The following is a 20,772-nucleotide window of genomic DNA, read 5'->3' as shown; positions in this document are numbered from 1 at the left end:
CAAACCAGACTTGTTAGGTGAGGCTATAAACAACACAAATGCCACATTTGCACTCAGTAACTGTGTTAATATTACATTTTCAAGGCAGGAAAAGCTGGACAAAGATATAGCCTTTTATATAGTCTTTCTTTGTACGGCTGTGATCTGCCGAAGCTGAAGCTTGATTTGTGTGTTGCAATTGTTTCATGTACTTTGCTCCTGTTCACTTTCATGTTATACTGTTCTGTTTAATATGTCAGTCACAGTAATTAATTTAATTTAGCTGAAGGAAAAGACTATAAATCATCATGTGACCTGTGTACAAAAAAGGTCATCTGCCTTATCAGTGAGTTTGTGTTAGATCATTTATTGAAGGGAGGAAGAAAGGAGGGAGGAGGGAAGCCATACGGGGACAGGGACAAAATAAATGGTCGGTGTCAAAGAGGGGACAGTGTGATATTAACACATTACTCACTGAGCTGGTTGACTTTAATGACACATCCAATTTTCTCTAGTCAAGAAAATGGAAAACCAAAGCACAAGCTCTCCTTGTCCTCCTACAAACTTGACATGTGTTATAGTTGAGATAAAGACTTGAGATGATGTGTAGGCGGAGAGCCAAAAAGGAAATTCAGCTGGATGGTTGGCCAGACAGAGGATGGTCAGATAGATACAGTGCATGGTTGCTCATCCCACTGATATATTGAATTTTATGTTGAGGGTAGCTGTTTTTTTCTTGGAGTTTCTCTTATTGTTAGCTTTTCAAGATATTTTCAACTATCAGGGTCAGAAGGGGTGATTACATATACCAAACAAAAGAGGTAATCCAAGCCCTGAATTAACATAATAAGTGGCAAAAACAAAAAAAAAATGTTCAAAAGACATGAGAGGGCTTTATCGTAGGACCGAGCCAAGCATAGCTACATGCCCCCATTTTGAAGAACAATGCATATCAACAGCATTAAGCAGCTAGTCATCCAAAACCAATTTTCTAACATCAACAGCCCTATTTCTAAAGCAAATATCAGGTCAAGGGAGGTTGTCCTACACATGTTTCAGGGATGAATAAATTGCAGTAATGGATAAGTTAACATTCATGGGTCAGAGGGGCCAATGGCCATAGGTTTATTTACGACAGGCAGGGTGTAGGGTATGCACATCCAAAAAACTTCTACAGGTGCTGGATCAAAAATCAAACTAAAGCTGGACCAATCAGAGCAGAGCTAGACAACACTGTCTAATATTCCCACATGGGGGACAGAGTATGCATCTATGAAAAGGGTAAAACAACTAGAAACATCAAGATCGATATTGCACAGGCATATATTCAATACAACACATCAGAAGTTGAGTCAAGTATATATCATAAATCACATAAATAATGCAGAAAAAAACAATTATCATAAAAACAACTATATAGAAAAATACACAGCAAAATAGAAATATTGAAAAATAGTAGAATAGTAATATATTACTCTCTCCCCTCATTTTTTCTTTTTTTTAAGAATACAGGCAAGTTCAGCCTGGCAACTGGCCAGAATTTGTATTGATACCTACAACAGGAAAGACAACACAAACAAAAAAAGGACCAAATGAAAAGGGAGGTTATATCAACAGATATAAACTTTTGGGAGAGATAGCCATATTCATTAAGATGTCTGTAGAAGTAAAGTAGGGTCTGTCAATCATACTTAGAAAGCTTGTTCTGTTTTTTCAACTATAACTACTTACAAAAAAGGTATAGGGTCAAAATCTAAATTTAAGCCTTTAGGTAATAGAGTATAAAGGGTAAAATATAGAATGCCTCTCTTTTCAAAAGGATGCTGTTGATGTCCCCTCCCCTTCTGGGGCTTTTCATGTGTCCAATCCCAGTGTATCTCAATGTAGATGAATGAAATGCACAGCCACAGGGTTCTTTTGATTGTTAGTTTGTATGCTACTTCTATGCTCTGAAATACGGGTCTTGAGACAGCGTGTTGTTTTTCTAATGTAAGCCAAGCCACAGGGACATTTGATTGTGTAGATGACGTCTTTTGTGTTACAAGTAATGTTACCCTTGATGATGAATTTTTTACCGGAATGCAGATGAGTAAATAAGTGACATTTTAAAGTGAAATTACATTGTGCGCGCTGTGCACACTTGTAATTACTATCTGGAATGGCAGATAAGAGGGGAGTAGGTCATTCTGGTGGGAGGTTGGCTATGACTACGAGATCACGAATGTTTGAAGCACGTTTGTGAACAATGCGTGGGGAATCTTTAAAGACTGATATAAGATTAGGATCAGATTTCAAAACATGCCCATGTTGCTGGACAATCTCTTGATTCCCCCCCCCCACCCGTCCCACAGAGAGTATTGGGTATGGGGGAGAGAGTATTGAGTATGGGGGAGAGGGAGCTTCCATTACCTGAATCAATCCTTCTCTTCCTCTTTCACTTCCAAATGTCACTCACTCATCTGCATTCCGGTAAAAATTTCCACTCACTTCTTATCTGCCATTCCAGATGGTAATTACATAGGAAAAACAACACGCTGTCTCAAGACCCGTATTTCAGAGCATAGAAATAGCATACATACTAACGATCAAAAGAACCCTGTGGCTGTGCATTTCAGTTCATTCAAACACAATCCAATCATACTGAGATACACTGAGATTGAACACCTCAAAGCCCCTGAAGGGGGGTGGACATCAACCACATCCAGTGTTTTCCCTGCCTATTAAACTCAAAAGCCTTTGTTGAAAGTTTTGGCATGTGATGTTGACTGAATGAAAAAAAGCAGAACTGAACTGCGAGGGCAGCGAGACACTCGGACTGTCTACAACGCGCACACGCTAAAGTTATCTTGTAGTTCATCTTCAACAAAAATGCAGCTGTTGCAAGCATTTTTGAATTAATGACTAAAGAATTACCTTTGCGAGACTAACATGAAGTATATTGTGAATTTCTACACCGCCACTCAGAGACTAACGTTAGCGGAGCGGAGCAGCGATCAGCATTAACAAACGAGACCAGCTGACCAACACACACTGCAGTATTAAACAAATTAAACCAACTCTGAGGAGAAGAAAATTACTCAGTGCTCTATCTGTTTCACCTCAAAAACCCTGCGCCTGCTCAGCCTTTTGTACAACGATGGCTTTCTTCAGAGCTAACAGTGCAGCAGAGAGGCTGCTCTCCGCTGCTAGAGACATGACGTTAATAACAACACAGCGGAGCACTCCACCTCCCCCTTATTTTGTAATTCTCATACAGGCAAAATTAAAATTCATTCATTCATTCATTAATATAGTTAACTTTTTAAAATAAAAAGGCTGCGGACCATTTTTGTTATCTGCCAGTTTTGTTTCATATTGTATTTTAGTGGAATAAGGACACCATTGAATAGTTTGGCACACAGTATACTGGAGAATGAAAATAGTTTTCCCTTTTCTAGTCATTCAATTAATAAAGAATCGGTTTTGAATAGAGAATCGATTCTGAATCAAATTGGCACCCAGGTATCATGATAGTATCGAATCAGAAGATAAGCATATCATCCCAGACCTACAAAATAAACACTGTCATTTGTCACAACCTTTATTTTTCATCTTTTTGTTCCATCTTGGTATAACACTTAAATCCCTATGGACAATTTTGTCTGTCAAATCATGATTTTTTTTCACATAAGCACACAACACTCTAAAGGTGCACATAAAAACTGTGTATGCCTCACCATGCACCTTCTGCAACCTTTGCCACCTTTGTCTCAAAAAACTCCAGGGAAAACCCTGACATCCTTTTGAAAAGAGAGGCATTCCGTATTTTTACCTTTTATAATCTTTCCCCTAAGGGTTTAAATTTAGATTTTGATCTTAAACCTTTTTTGTAAGTGCTTACAGTTAAAAAAAACATAACAAAACAGTATGATTGACAGACCCTACTTTACTTTCACAGACAACTTAATGAATATGACTTTCTCTTCCAAAACTTTATATCTGTTGATGCAACCTTGTAATTGCAAGGCTGAACTTGTCTGTATTCCTAAAAAAAATTGGAATGAGTAATGTATACTGTTTTCTATTTTTCTATATTTGTATTTTTCTACATAATAGTTTTTATAATTGTTTTTTTTTGAGGATGATTTATGTGATTTATGATATATATTTGACTCAACTTCTGATGTGTTGTATTGAATATATGCTTGTACAATATCGATCTTGATGTTTCTAATTTTTTTCTGCCCTTTTCATAAAGGCATACTCTGTCTCCCATGTGGAAATATCAGACAGTGTTGCCCGGCTCTGCTCTGATTGGTCCATTTTGAGAGTAGACTGACTCTCAATCATGCAGATCACAATCACCTGAGTGATGAATGTGCTTGTGTCTATATATTGCTTGTTCTGCTTTGTGATGGTGATTTGACAATGCCTGATGAAGATCTCTGTTAGATTGAAACGTTGCTCAGTTAAAATTGCTGGGTACATTAGTACAGTGTGCAGATCTTTTGTCTGATTCTTGCCGAGAGGTTCATTTATGCAACTGTTCTGGAGGAACATGAACACATATATGGGAAATGTACTGTAGCGGCAATGTGATAACCTGTTGTGGAGGTGGATATGACTCATCATGAATGGGATAGGCATATGGCCTTGAATACAGTACATACACAAGCCAGGATTTTTTTTTTAAATTTAATAGAAGTGCTATCGTTTTGTTTCATTCTTGAAAAAAATGTTATCTTCAATTAATTTATAAATGTCATCTTGGAGGCCATTTCATCAATATGTTATCATATACTGGCATGGGAATAGAGGCATAACAGTAGCCTCAATACTGTAAAACTGATTTTCTAAAGTAGCTCTTCATAATAGGGTTAATAATGGCAGAAAGTAGTTGTGGATCTAGTGGTTATTAGTAGGGGTGTAATGGATCTGAAATTGAAACTGAAACCACAACACAAACGTACACAGTCTCAAGACACAGTTCTGTCTTTCGTGTTGCGGTCCCCCCCCCCCGCACCGAATCGTGGTTCAGAAATCTGGGTCTGAACGGACCCGTGGATCAAGAGAATCGTTACACCTCTAGTTATTAGGGTACATTGTTAAATTCAGGTAAATTTCAGCTGGTAAAAGTGAGTGCAATTTAATACAACAAGCATCCAAAAGAACTGATATGTAATTCTGAACAGATATTTAAACCCTCTCTGTGCTGGATTTGAAATTTCTGACTTTGGTGACTCCTGGTGCATTATACTTTAAAATCACTTTTTAAAGCAACTGACTTTTTTGTTCTAAGCATTTATTATTGTTTTGGAGCTGTGGATGAGTTTTGCTTTGCTTTTATATAGTGTTATATGTTTCTAATTTTCTGTCTATTTGCTTATGAGAGAGTGATTCTTTAATGGGACTAGACTGGGTATTGGTGCAATTTGTCGAGCTTGTTATAAAGCTGCCTTGTTTGGTCTTATGTCCATGAATTAACAAAATATGTAGATTAATTATGTAAATGTACGTCAAAATATATATTTTTTAAATTTTGGTGTATGTTGTTACATTTGTTTGTACATTTGTTTTTCTTCTCTATACTTATCACAGTGGAGAAACATTTCACTGCCATTGTCTTACTTTATCTAAATAATCAATAGCGGTACGTACCTGATACCAATTTAGGTTTATAAAACCTAAAAGAAATCTGAACTATCCCTTTCGTATAATATGCACAATTTCTTACACAAAGCAACATTCAAGTCACTTATTAAAAAAACGTAACTTATAAACTTGTTATGTTTTGGTCCCCTTACTAGAGTGTTGCTCATGTTATTAAACCCTCTCAAGTACTGTCAGGTCTAACAGATTTTTTTGGCACACACCAAGGATACAGCAATTCAAGAGTGACCTGACCTACAATCAGGTGGACTAGAAAGTGTGGACCTGCAAGCTGGGTCAGGTCAGGTCCTCTGGTATTAAAGAGGTCGGGTTTGCCAAACACATCTAAGCTCAATATGTTTGCTGAAAGGCATTGAAAATCCCTTCCCATCAATTTCAGACTATGGTCAGCATTAAGTAGTGAGGAGTTGTATTGACCAACCAGCAGTAGCAGAATACCATAAGTAGACAAATGGTCAGAATAGTGGAAATCAAAGGCTACTTTCCTTCGGTCAACAGTACTCCCATAAAGCAGTTTTCACACCTGTACAGTAAGACATGGAAGCTTTATATATATGTTTTTAAATCAAACAATTTCTATGCACAGCAACAGACCAACAATAGCTTCCCTGGCAGAGATAAAAACAGAAGGAAGTGAAAAAGACAGAAAAGAATAAATTAAACTAGACTTAACATGTGAACGCTATTAAAGTCTAAATACATTTCAGATGTGTTGTGTTTTTTGCTGTAAAAAAGAAAGAAAAAATATATATACTGACGATCAGTAGTGTACTGCGCTGGTGTGCTGGATGCCGCTGGGTCTGCCACTTCCTCTGGTTTGGTGGCCATTGTTGTAGTGCCATTTCTTTCCTGTTTGGCTTTTCGTACGAGTGCTGCCAGTGGGTGGTCTGGGTCCATTACTTGTAGCGGCTATAAAAGAGCAAGGCCAGTTTGATTAATCTGTCACACAATCATATATTTTTTGTTTGAGTAAAGGAATGATTTAGCCATTTAGACATCCCTTATGAATAATGTAGAAGAAAGGACCGTTTTAAGTAATAATATAATACATATGCCAATTATTCAAGGCTCTCTGAAGTCAGAAACCATGAAATCAGCATTAGCAAGTATTTGAAGGCAGGGCAATATTTGAGCATTAATCTGCAAGTAATCTTATACAGTAATCTTCCTCAGTGCTATATAAGAGATCAACAGAATTCAAGTGTTAAGCCTATAAAACGGCTCCAAATATTCCTCAAATCAAGCTTTGTACTCCAGCCCGGGAAGAGAGCGACCATCATCCCAGTACCAAAAACATCTCGTGCCAAATCTCTTAATGACTTCAGACTCATTGCTCTCACACTTCTACTTAGCTAACGTATGAAGCATCTAATATGTAAAGAACTCTTATCTCAAACAGCTGAGTTTATGGGGCCCGTGCAATTTGCCTACTGAGCTAATCGAGATGTTGAAGATGCCACACTCTCTTGGAGTGTTGGCTTTGTCATCTAGACAAAGCCAACACTTATGTCTACATTCTTTTTATGGATTTCTCCTCTGCTTTTAATACAAACCTAGCCCCACCTTCTCTTAAAGTGACCTGAATGTCACCAGCAGTTTGGTTGTTTGGATCAGGGAATTCCTGAGAGAACCTCAGCATGTCTGCATCAACAACACCTTTTATGACTGCCTTGTCCTGAATACAGGTGTCCCTCAGGGATGTGTACTATTGCCCCTGTTGTTCTCAATATACACAAATGAAGTGTAGCGTAACAGCTGTGACCTCCCTTATTAAGTATGTGGATGACATGGCCCTGGTCGCCTACCAGCCGATTATGAACAGCGCCTGCTACTGCCAGTGCATTAACAGCCTCGCCTCCTGGTTTGACAACAGCTTTTTAGACCTTAATGTCACCAAGACCAAGGAGCTGTGTCTAGGAGGCAGGAGAGGAGAGGGGAGCAGGCAGCACAGGTCCTACAAGCCAATCAGTACGAAGGGCCAAGAAGTGGAGCAGGTCACCCACTTCACTTAGCTAGGAATAGTAATAGAAAATAAACTCACCTTTCAGGACAATGTCAACTGTATCTACAAGAAAGCAAGACAGTGCTTCGCTATTCTCAGGAAACTGAGGAGCTTTAACACCAGCAAGCTCACCCTGTCCATGGTTTACAAATCACTAACTGAGAGTTTCTCACATGGTATGGAAATCTCTCAATAAAACAAAAGAACAAACTGACACAGGTCATCAATGAGGTCTTCAGTCAGGCCTGCAAGATCACTGGAGTCAAATATGTCCAACTCCAGTATTTATTTTCATGATCCAATAACCAAAAAGGCAATGACCCCACCCATCCTCTCCACTAAGTATTTCATTTGCTGCCATCAATGAAAGTGGCCAGGAAGAACAATTACAGGAAATCCTTCATTCCATCAGCTGTGACCATCCTCAATAAGGACCTGTTTAAATAGGTCTTGCCTGCCCCCCGCCCTCCACCCACACACTCCCTTATTTTATTATGATTATTATTATTATTGTTATAAGGTTGCTCTTTAAGACATTCTGCAACAAACACCATCACTTCTTTTAATGTACATTCATCTATTTATTGTTAAGTGCTGCTGTGTCATATGCATTGCTGTGATGGTTATCACAGACTACATATAGAACTATCTACTCATTACTTTTTTTACTGCCACTTGCCACTTAGTCACTTTAAGATTTTATCCTACCTTTAATGTATAATTATTGTGTATTGTTATGTATGATGTGTGTTGTCTTATATTGCAGTGCCAAAGACAAATTTCCACTTTATGTAAATTTAATGGACAATAAAGTAGCCTGAGTCTAAAATATGAAATATGAGTCCTTAGAAGAGAATTTGTGTGACTGATTTGAAAAGGAAATCCCTCTTGATGGGAGGCAAGTGTTACATAGCTTGCTACTAAAAGGGGCTCATTATGTTTAAAAAAAAAAAAAAAATCCCTTCCATTCTTCCATTCTTGCTGCTCTGTCAAAGTCTAATGGCTGTCCTGACAAGGCACATGAAAGCATTAACAAAAAGCTGTAATAGCATGGAGACAGGCAAACAGGATATAGTTATTACAGACTGCAGTAACAGGATCAAGACACTGAGCAGAGTGTAACAGAAATGCACAGCACTAATAGGATGTAAATATAATTCAGATGGCACAGTGGCAGCCTACCAGTTACAATTGTAGCGTTGTGACGAGAAGTTCACCGGTTTGAACCCCTGACCAGATTTTATAAATGAGGATGGAGGAAGGAATAAGTCTTACTTCTCTCAGAAACTTTCATGGCGCTCTTGGAGAAGGCACTTATCTAGGATGCACTGAATACCAACTAAGGGATGCTATAAAGCCTTTTTCGGTTTGACTGCTTTAGATAAACTGCCTATGTAACGTAGCAACTGTATCAAACAGATAAAGCTCCATGCTGGGTGGCCTACATTCTATTTGCATTACCTTCATCAGCTCCTCCAGGCGAGAGCTCCTTTTAGGGGCAAACAGACTGGGATGGAGGTAACTGCCATCCCCATCCTCATCTGAATCATCAGAATGGGATTCTACAGCAAGATAGCAACAAAAAAGAGAAAGCATTGAATATATGTATGAGCAAATGCTTAACATTATAAATAATGCAAAATGTCTCCTATTGTATTCTTCTGTTCGATTTCTATTGTATTACAGATCTGATATGCATGCATTAATTACAGGTAATGACACTTCTAAGTTCAGTGAATGATATGTCAGTGTGAGCACATAATGACAACACAATCTATAGATTCAAGGAGTTGCTTTCTATTACTCACCCTGCGACTGCTCTTGCTTGCTGGCGGAGACAAGGTTGTATCGACCTTCCTTCATGGCCCGCAGGATGTGTTTGTAATAAGGGTTCAGGTAATGGTCAAAACGAAGAAAGTCAAACTGGGAGTTGCCGGCCTGCTTTGCTTTCAGCACTATTTCAAACTGAGCCCCCTGCTGACATACAAAGTTGGCTGTCCTCTCAATGATGTTATGGGTCTTGATGGTTGCCGGCTACAAAGGAGTCCAAAAAAGAACACACATTTAAACTTAAAAGATATAATTCACTATAAACTGATTCCATGACTACAAAGTTTAAAGATAAAGATAACCAGTATCTGTTTGTTGTGGCTGACACAGATACGAAAACCAATATTATTCTTGCAAAAGCAAAAATGTGAGAACTAAATAAAGTTTATATTTTCAGATTGAAGTTTACTTTTCTAATAAAAAACCAATGTTTGGAACCTTCACCATCCCTAGAATGAGGAAAAAATGAATTAATTGGTATACTTGTTTGTAATAACCTTAGGTAATTACTTTAATATGTAAACTTATTAATGCCAGACCTTATCTCCTTATTAGTGAGCATATACATAAAGGCTACAAAAACCATTAGTATCACTTTACATACTGTTGGACTGATTAATGGCTACCTAAAGCTTTTAGACTCCACTGTTTACAAAGTGTGCAGGTCTTTTACGATAAAATGGCAAACAGCCTTGTGGCATCATGCAGCCTCCCTCTGCTGCTGACGTGAAAAAGAGACTCACAGCTGGTAGGAGCTGGTTGGCTTCAGTCTACAAGAATTCAACTAATTTTAAGATTTGTGCCTACTTTTTCGCCACTGTTTTATATATATTTAGCTTTTTAGTTTGTCCACAAGAATTCACTATTGGCATAGCAAGCTCTGTATGGGTGTGTTAAATAAACCAGCTGTGGATGAATACTAATAATCAGGTATAGTGATAAAGGACGTTGCCTTTCTCCAAGTTTATGCTCTGCTCGTTCAACTTTTTGATAAATTGCTTGTAGTGTCTCCTTAACTGGTGGATTTTGTTGCACTTATGGATAATGAGCATTGCTGTCATCAACTCAAGTAAAACATAATGAAGTCTGCTCTGAGTTTACACTTCTGTTTGCTGTGTGTGGGGAGCTCAGCTCCCACAAACTTATGAGTTTGCCCTCAAGCAAACAAAGGCAATGACACAGACAGATGATCTGGCCTTGAAAAAATCCCATTGAATCAAGTTTCGAGTGGTGCAGCCATGTCTCCACATAATCGGATGTAAATATCAGCTGAAATTCCGTTATAGGACAAATAACAATAATCTAACTTTCTTATTTATCGATATACTATTATATACTGTATGTACCGATATACTGTACATCCCAATTTTTAATTTGCAGAGCAGGTTTATATTTCTTATAGGAACACTCTTGAAACTCAGGCCAAAACAGTGAAAAATAAACACCAGTACCTTAGATAAGAGTGAGTGACCCTGACTGCTGTATGTAACATCAAGATTCAATGCGCAGTTTTTGAATAACTTCTTCATGTCAAGGACACAAGCCATTTTGTCTCCAAAGCACTTTCATGGCAAGCACTCATGTTCATTGTGATGACATTAATTCCGAAAACACACATGGGGTGGAAATTAGTGGAACAAGAAATGGTCCATTATTCATTCATTATTGTTACCCTTGTGTGCTTTCAATGATTAATCATTGTCATTACCAAGAGAGTACAGAGAAGTGCAGCAATCTGCAATTGAACACACATATATCTCATTGAGATGAAAGTCATAATAAATACTAACTTTCAAGACACTGGCCAAAAAGATGCCATTGTCCAGCACTAACAGACCATTATTGCATTCTAAGCTGCCAAGGACTTCCTGACATACAAGGACCCTTCACACTCTGATTTAAGAACTTAGCCATTAGGGAAAAAGGGGGTGTGCAATACTTATTTTATGTTTAAGTGACATACACCAGTAAAACATCCTCCCCCATACATACAACTCAAAGATTCAAAGCAATAAATAAGTAACGTGCAACAGTCATGAAGCATGCCAGCACACAAAAAGTAAAATGTAAAGTTATCTCATGTAAGTACAGACAAGAAGAGTCATCTTGTCAGCTAAGGTACTTGCCATCTAATTGTGACAAACTGGGTCCAAGTCTGATCTGGGACCTCTGTTGCACATCAGTCGCCTGTTTAAACATATAGTATTACATGCCATGACCACTGTCAGCTATCTAGTAAAGACAAATTCCTTTAGAATACAAAATATTATTGAAAAAATTTAAATATATTGAAAAAATATTAGTTTAATACAAACAGTATCCAAAATAAACTGTTTCTGTCTTGTAAAGTGCATTAAAATTATAAATGTTTGTATTCTGGTAACTGAGCAGTCCCAGTTAGATTCTGGCCAAGAACCTTTGATGTAAGTCATCCCCCTACTCTCTCCTCACACTGCCTGACTATAACTATTGAATAAAAAGAAAAAAATGCCATGAGAATAGTCTAACACAATAATCATGATGAACACACTGCACTGAAATTTATTCAAAGACAAGACCATTTCTCTAAAATCCAGGGAGTGGGGACTAATATTATATGCATATACTGCAGCTATGTTTTCCTCTATATGTATACACAGGGGTGTTTTGGCTGCTTTATACCCAGCATGGTATATACTAAATATTCACAATGTCCTGGCAACATTAAAGCTTGTCTTTCTACTCATGCATAAGAACGTAGCAGCTGGTCCTTGAGGGTTCTGGTTGTGGACTGGCCAGGTCCTGAGGGATGATTATCTGACACAACATCATCAGATAGAACAAAGCAACGGCAATGCATTTTAAATTTTTCAGCCTATTACCACCCTGTTGTCATCATTGGATGTCATGTGAATGTGGAGCATTACCTTTATGTATTGATTTACAATTTCAAATACAACACATGCAGTATGTGCCGTTATGAAGCAGAGGTGGATTAACATCATAAAAATGAACAAGCTTACACGAAATGCACATTATGAAAAAACGTTTTACCTTAAGGGTAAAAGAGGTGTTATTTAACAAATCCTCGAATGGCTATTGATTAGGCCGTCATCTACAGGCTAAATTAATCACAAGATGAGATGTGTCAGGATCTGGGTGGCTTACCGCCTTTGCTAATCAATTTCCTGAGACAAAGCATCCATCTACAGTTTCAGGTGTTTCTAGAAAGGCTGAACTGAAACTTTGTTTAAGCAAAAAATACATACAAAACATTTCTCTTGTTCCTGCTTCTCAAATGCTAATATCTGATGTTTTTCTTAGTCTTCTTTGATAGTTAATTGAATATATTTGGAGTTTAGGCTGTTGGTCAGATAAAACAAGCAATATGAAGACGGAACTTTGAGTTCTGGGAAACTCTGATGGGCATTTTTCATAATTTTCTAACATTTTATAGACTATTACATAACATCTGAACAAATAAAGTGACACAAAGGTGGTATTTATTAAATACTCTTTGTATTGGATTACATGCATGTCTATGTGTTGTTTATATACACTATACTGTATATATAAAGAAGATGGTGTATCAACAGCAGTAAGTCGATGGGATAATTAATACTTACCAGTTCCACGTCAGGGGGGATAGCAAGCCCTGGGGGAGCAACAAAGGGCTCCTCGCTCTCCTCAGGCTCTGCCTCTTCTATGCATGTCAAGAGATTTTTTGGACAAAAATAATTTGATTAATTCTTGTTGGTAATTTGTAACAAAAAACTAAATATGCTCTGCTGGATATATACCCAGTTGAGCAGTAAAATTAATTTAGAGTTCCTAAAATGTTTTGAACCACAAGCCCTCCACCATTATACCCACTACACAAATATATCAGGAGGAAACTATCGAGAAACATTTTCTTTTAACATAGGGAGTTTGAACAGCTATAAAAAGGAACAAATCCTTTAATTTAGACACAACATCAATGGAAAAAAATATCCAGCCCTTTCACCATTTTTAGTGATTTCACTTGGCCCCTTCCTGTATCCCATAGGTACAGTTTTGAAATCAGCTATCAGCAGGCCCTCAAAGTCACACAATGCCCATCTGTTCACTCCATCATGTGTCAAGTCTCAATTCCAATTAAATGATGATATAATGGCTTTCTAAACAGTGCCCTGCTTTTGGAAGCATGTCTAAGACATGCTCTTAATTGTCATTTCAGTTATTAAAATAGGATTATTAGCATGGCTGACTATTTGGTGCTAATGCTGCTAATTCTTAATTGGCTTACTATGTAAACCTCAATGGTTATTCCACATTACAACTAACCCATCAAAATGGAGGTATTTTCCAGCCTTTTAAAGGCAAACCTCAAAGCATGATCACGTGATTTTTCCTCTATTCAAAGCAGAATAGCCAGAATAGCGTTACCCCAGTAGTGCCATATGAGAAAAAAGAAGGTAGCCTGCTTACACAGCTGAATAAGACAGTCAAAAGCCTCAAATAGGTAGAAATATGTGGAATTCAAATATTTCAGTGAAGGGCCAATAGATACAGTGGACGCTGTGTTTGAGCCAGGATTGTCTGGGAACGGGTCAAATTGCATCAGTAGTACTTTTCAAGCAGGTCACTGCTCCATCTAAGGCGGAAAATAAACAATGTTGTGAAAACTGTCCATCCAATGACTGCTACGAAATCATGTTAAAATGACATGAATTGATATTAGCCATATCAGTTTAGAAATATAACTTTCTATTTGTGTTCCATTTCTCTAAACAAAATTATAAAACCATATGGATCAAAGTGATCAAGTACACCTCTTTGTTTCACCAGGGTTTCATTGTGCCACTGGTAAATATTTTCATCAGTATTTTGCTTGAAGCCAACTACAAAAAATTGATCTGTATCTGGAAAACCAGACCAATTTACTGTGGCTGACATTTAGTGATAATCGCAACATTACTGTGATACTTCAAATTACTGTACTTATTATTCTTATCAATACACTCAAAAGTGCAATTATATGTAATGGTGAATGCTATATAGTTGTCCACATATGGCAATGATGGCAAACTACTTGCAGGTCATATCTGACAAATAAAAATGAAGATATCAGATATCATATCAACTGATCATCCTATTTTGTAGCTGAATGAAATAAGTGTTGGAAGAGCTGGTAAAATCTAAAAATGAGAAGCCTGCAGACAGCTTTGATCCTCCCCTTTTGATGTTATGGAGGATAGCCGGGCACAGGCAGATTGTAGTGACAGGACATTTATGTTCAAAGGAGGACATTGTCATACAAGCAATCTCTGGCATAAACCCTGCGCACATTTAAATCAAGTCCCTTATTCTGACAGGAAATTAAATTAATGGGTGTATTGTGGAACGACTGCGTAACAATTAGTGTGGGGTTTTTCAGGAAGGTTAACAATAAGACCTAGATTTGACATGCTTTAACAGAGAAAAGATAATAAATCATGCTGGAATCAACCTTCTGGCTTATTTGGCTTTCACTCATGAGCAAATAATAGTGATAATGAACTGATTTATATTGTGATTATGTATGTCTATATCTGTCAGTCCAAAACACCATCTTTGAGGCTATTAATTTTCATTGTGGTAGAGGAGGTTCTTGACTTTTCCATGAATTTGTATTTTTGATAATGTCAAAGACTTCAAGGAAGGGAAGGAGGGGAAAAAAACTGACAACAAACAAGAACCGAACCGAAATCTGCTCAATATGGTGATAGCCAGTGTGACATTTAGCCCTTATTGACTTATTCCCCAAAGACAAATTCTAATGGCATCTGGAATGTTGGCAGATAATAATACCCTGGACTCAGCTCTACAATCTCCCCAGAGAAAGGCATCTAGTCTGCACACTTGTTAAGCCACTGGCCGGGACAAAGTGCTTCCAGCAATCTCCACATCAAATATTTAAAGCTGTTGTGTGTGTGTGTGTGTGTGTGTGTGTGTGTAGTTGGATATGAATGGATGACAACTAAAATTGACGCTTGTGTTCACAGGCCTAAATGATCTTAATGTCAAACCTCTTTCCACTCATGGCTAAATTTTTTGAAATCTTTAAGCTGCAACTGTGGGAGGCTGTTACAAATACTGTTATGCTAAACCTTGACGGTGCTATGATATTGTTGTATAATACTAAATGTAATTTAAAATCTCAAATATCTTTGACTAGCTCATTGTGTGCTCTGCAGGCAGAAATTCGACTTTCACAACCCCCTGGAAACTGTGTATCTACGGATGGTTGCATGAATTAGAACTGTTTAAAAAAAAAAAGAAGAAGAAGAAATGGATTACACATAGCTGCTTGTTTCTTCACAGCAGACCGCAGCAATGAAACATTCAAGAATCGTAAAATAGTTGAAAAACAAGACGTTAAAAAGTCCCTTTCTGCAAATTTCACATTATTTGCTGTGTTTTTTTTGCACTATCACAAACGTGTGAGCCACCCATAATCCCATATGTACAGTATGAGTGCGACTGCTTCGGTAAGTCCGTGAGTGTAGTGTGGGTTCTCACCAGTTTCCCTGTTAGCATCCTCCTCCTCTGTGGGTTGGGAAGGGTCATAGTAGTCAGCGCTGTATTTGAAGGCCACTGCATTGTAGGTGCCTTCATCCGCCAGAGCTTCACTCAGACGTTTGTACTCCTCCTCTGTAGCAGACAAGAAAACACGAAACAGAGACTGATTTACTTCTACATTGATGATCATTTTAATCACTGCACAAACTGCCCATCACTCTATATTTTGGCCTAACCCCAACCCTGGATAACTAAAAACATCTAATTACTAATAACAATGTATTAATTACAATAATTAAGTATGGACCATGTCATAAGTTGGCATTTTGGTATCGAGTATGGGTATTTTATAGGTATCTGTATTGAAAAATTTAGAATAATACTGTCTAATAATAATTAATGATAGTTTTTTGTAATAATAATAATGTTATTGATGCCATACATTTGACAAAGTGCATGTGGGATTCTATTCTAAATTACACTGATCAATGAAGATGACGCTTGCTAGACAAATATGCATAGTTTAGTTTGCCTTAGACACTGACCCCTTTCTATTGAAATTCAAGGTGAATTACTGTATATATCTTTATTAAAGAAGCAAGGGCATAATTCACACTAAAACTATCAATATTCCTAATGCTTTCCTGCTGTCCCTTTAGTGGACAGATGGGTAATAGTCTGAGTGAATGGGGTCAGGCCTCCAAATTCAAGGGCAAACCAGCCTGGGGGATGAACCTTCTGCGTGAGTGTGTGAGTGTGTGTGACACAAATCATTAACTGACTCATTCTGTCTTGTCAGTTTGGGCATAAGACACCATATTTCACTTAAAACTGTGGCTTATTAATTCAATTACAGTCATTATGTCTGTCTTTCAGCAGGGTGCTTTGTCATCAAAACAGCCTGTTTCATTATAATGTAAAATGCCTGAGATTCAAGTATCTTAGATAAGTCGAAAGTGATTTCCATAGAAATAGCAGCTCTTTAGTGCAGAGTCAAAGCCAGTCCTTTTTAATAGATGGAAAGTTGAACATGCCTTGGAAGGAGATGTCCCTCTGCTGAACATTCTTCCAGGCAAAAAAAAAAGACTACACTATATAGCAATTGTAAGAGTTGTCACTATTCTGTAGAGACAGGGCTGTCATATCAGTGGAGAAGTGTTTAAAGAGGACACAGGCCTCAGATTAAATATGATCAAAAATGCATACTACTTTAAATAGTAACTGCCTGAGAAGGTGGCAGACAGTTTAACTCTAAAAGAGCAAGACAACACTGACAAGGTCTGAAACAAAAGTAATTTGTGTATTGAAAATCCTCGACTCAAAAGAAAAAAAATGGCACTTGTATTCAGAGGAATACAAGTGTCAAACCATTTATAAGTGTCAGAGCAAGTATGAAAGCAGCTACAAATAGTAATGTTTAATGTCATATGCCACAATAACAGACTTGAAGTCTTTTCTGTTATTTATTTGAATGGTAAATAAATAATATTCATAAACATTATTATAAAATTATATGTTTTGACCATAAATTGCAGCAAATGCTCATTTTAAAAAAAACATGTAGTACTTAAATTCTCTCATATCTACTCATTTATGTAGCCTGACTAATACTGTATTTGTGAGGCTGACACAGATATCAATATTTGGCAGTTTAAAAACTAACCCTATGAATCTTGATACAGTTCCCTCAGCCTGGCCGATTTATCATTCTAGCTCTGCACTTTTTTCATTTCCAATTCTAGCAGTGGAAGTTACATAGCCATAGCGTGTATGTGGATAATATAGTTATCTCACATCTTGTTTAAAATACATCCAAAGTGTTTATGGTTCATCATGAGTTTGCCGTTTGTCATTTCACCATCACGTCATACGATCATAGGGTGAAAGATGGTAATAACGGATGATTGATGGGCCCACAAAAATTCTGATAAGATCACTTCATCTTCTGCTATCTTGCTGTTTGCCTTGCTGTTTGGAGGACCATGCCTCATTCAAGAAATGAAAGCAGATATTTACACATACCATTCAATTCAATATCACCCTGCGTGACCCACTACGAGCACAGTCACATTAAGGTGCACCATATGCGTGTTACAATTTTATGCTGAGTGCCTCCACCTTGTCTCGCCTCTTCTTCCAGGAGGTCAGTGTGCAGGGCCAGGTATCTCTCCTCATCACACAGTGCCTCGATTCTGGCCTCTTCTTCCGACAGCTGGTAGGACGTGTTCCATGACCCGCTGTCATACTCTGAGAGGTCATGTAAGTGACCACGCCCATCGTATCTGTTGGATGATGAGAAGGATTAGAGAGAGCGAAGTCGACAGAGACTTTTATACACAACATGGACCTACTTACCAGGGGAGGGTGACATAAAAACCCAAAATTTACAACATCCAAAAAATGCTCTAACCTCTGTCACAAGGTCTGTCAAAAGGGAGTGTACTTGTAAAATACTAAGTTGCGAAATGTTCTCAAAATACTGACAGAACAATATAGTCCTAATTAAGTCCTGGGGCTTAATCGTCCATAATGCTCATCATATACCTAGCAAGCTTTCTGCTGCTATTTCCTTCCTAGACAAGTCTTAAAAACCAACAACCCTACATCAAAAGAAAAAAACAATTAAAGCAACTCGCCTCTTACCTTACAGGGTTCAATTCCCCCCTGTAACACTCATCATTACGTCTACATCTGCAAAGAAAGTTACATTCACACAAACCCGAGCACATAAATACCTATCCGTAAGAACCCAAATGGACGACATTTCCCTGGGTTCGTCCCTCTACGCCACCTCTCAGTTGCAGTTTCTTCATGAAGACAAAGAAATGGGGTGCTGCGGTTGGCATTCGGGGTTTGGCAGGACCCCTTTGCCTACCTTGCTGGGGAAAGAACTGGGTTATGTGATAAAGACACACATACATAGGCTGTACAAATGAAACACAACTTGGGCCACTGCAGATCAAGGTGATTCAATAGAATAAATCCATGTGGACTATTTTATGGTTAAATTTGTTTAGTATATGTTTGGTACGCAGGTGGCATGACAAAGCATGACCATACTGTCTGCAGCAGCATTTTGTAGAAAGGCTGAGATGACCATGGAAATAGCTTCTAAATCTTTTATTGATTAGGTGGTTTCACACTGACATTGTGAATCACCTTAGCGGCAGTAACTTAAGTGTTGGTTAGAATTTGCTCTGGCCTTGTGGATATCAGCAAATAATAAGAAAATACCAGGACATTTGTTTGGTGTAGACATAGGTATTTGATGGCAAAAACTCCATTTGAAAAGGACAAACGAATGAAACATCTTCTGTGTCATACTCCCATTTTTACTACCATATTATTCGACTACAAAGTATGTCTGGAGTAAAAAGTTCCCAGAGGAAATTCTTCCAACATGCCAAGATACAAAGCCAACCTCAAAGCTAATACATTTTAATCTGTTTGTTTGTCTCGAATCTACCCTCAGTTGCCAGTCTATGTGGCACATTTAGCTTAAGCTAATGCAGCCTGATACAACAGCAATAACTGTCACCTTCATGAAGGTCATAATGTTCAGTTTTTGTGTAAACTGTTTCAACTTTTTGATCATTTTGGAAGTTGTATGTGGAGCTGTTCTGCGTACTGTGTTGCATTTTAATAAAGTTTTATCCACACTGTTTATTTCAATGTCGCTGCCTTAGACTTTATTAGTCCTAGCAGGTGTACCTAATAAATTGGCAACTAAGAGTATATTGATAGTTGTGCATTATGGCTGATGTTACTGGCTGGGATATTTGCATCTTAGCATGTTACCCGAGAAACTTCAGATACCATTTTTTTAATTATTTTTTTTCAGTGCAGAATGTCCAAAAACAAGTTAGCAGACAAGAAACAAGACACTCGTCGCCAGTTGCTGGTAATTCCCAAGCTTCTGCAAGACAAACTCCAAAGTGGTCCCTTGAATTTGGACACAGGCTAACGGACAGGATAGATGGTTAGCATAAGGTTTCGGTCTGAGTGTTCAACCGACCTATCAATCATGATGTTCTTGTCCCCCATCCATGGGATAAGATGCTTTCCATGCTCGTGGTAAAGAGCCCTTTCGTCGTCTCGGAACAGTTTGCAGGCATAGCCGAATACCAAGAGGTCGGCGTATTTATCACTGTCACTCACGTCCTTCTTCACCGGTTTGTTGTTGTGGTCTTTCTTTGCCGCCCCGCGACGATACATCTCCCAGTTACTCGTTAAAAACAAATTAATCTGCGAGACAGAATAGTAATAACGGTACAGTGGTGGTTTTTTGTGAACCAAATAACTTGCATGTGGTCCAAATGTCACAATAATCCGCAATGTTAACCCCCAAAACAAAATTCTACGTTCTGTCGGTAGCCATGTTGGAAAGTAAGTACATGTAGTTGTGTGTTCAGACCGCACTTACGACATATTTGTGGAGACCTCAAAATTATTATTATGTGCAGTGTGTAAACGGACTCATGTTTGGCCACATCTCCAGCAGTAAGTATTTATTGTGAAGTAGAATGAATTATATATGACACGTATTTTCGCCATTATTGTCGGTTTCACATTTTGTCGAATGTGCTAGTGTTAAATCGACCTGAGTGTCTTTTTCACGTTATTTCCTATGGTTATTTCCATGGTTATTCCCTATGGTTATTTCGTTATTTATTTATTTTATAATTTATTGACTATATATAACAAAAACATTACATAAACATAAATAAAATAAATAAATACATTTTGGTAATGAAAAAGGCTATTTCTGTGTTTTTACATTTATTTATTTA

At 37.8% G+C, this 20,772-nt stretch overlaps 1 protein-coding gene across 2 annotated transcripts in view; it reads right to left on the bottom strand.

Annotated features, from left to right (window-relative positions):
• The window catches only part of LOC122968230 (splicing factor SWAP), a 64,439-nt gene extending 44,045 nt beyond the window's left edge, over positions 1 to 20,394 (bottom strand). The window contains exons 1-8 of one of the 2 annotated variants that reach the window (XM_044333259.1): positions 19,998 to 20,069; positions 18,718 to 18,789; positions 18,101 to 18,264; positions 15,983 to 16,114; positions 13,066 to 13,142; positions 9,439 to 9,664; positions 9,092 to 9,192; positions 6,387 to 6,537 (exon numbers count right to left, since the gene is read on the bottom strand). In XM_044333259.1, coding sequence (XP_044189194.1) covers positions 6,387 to 6,537; positions 9,092 to 9,192; positions 9,439 to 9,664; positions 13,066 to 13,142; positions 15,983 to 16,114; positions 18,101 to 18,264; positions 18,718 to 18,746 — 880 coding nt within the window. In that variant the 5' untranslated portion in view covers positions 18,747 to 18,789; positions 19,998 to 20,069. Of the gene's footprint in view, positions 1 to 6,386; positions 6,538 to 9,091; positions 9,193 to 9,438; positions 9,665 to 13,065; positions 13,143 to 15,982; positions 16,115 to 18,100; positions 18,265 to 18,717; positions 18,790 to 19,997 lie in introns of both variants that reach the window. The other variant, XM_044333258.1, reaches the window with a different exon arrangement.
• Positions 20,395 to 20,772: the final 378 nt, after the last annotated feature.

This window comes from Thunnus albacares, chromosome 18 (assembly GCF_914725855.1).
Source record: "Thunnus albacares chromosome 18, fThuAlb1.1, whole genome shotgun sequence".
Classification (NCBI taxonomy): domain Eukaryota; kingdom Metazoa; phylum Chordata; class Actinopteri; order Scombriformes; family Scombridae; genus Thunnus; species Thunnus albacares.
This window is presented reverse-complemented; position numbering and strand designations above follow the sequence as displayed.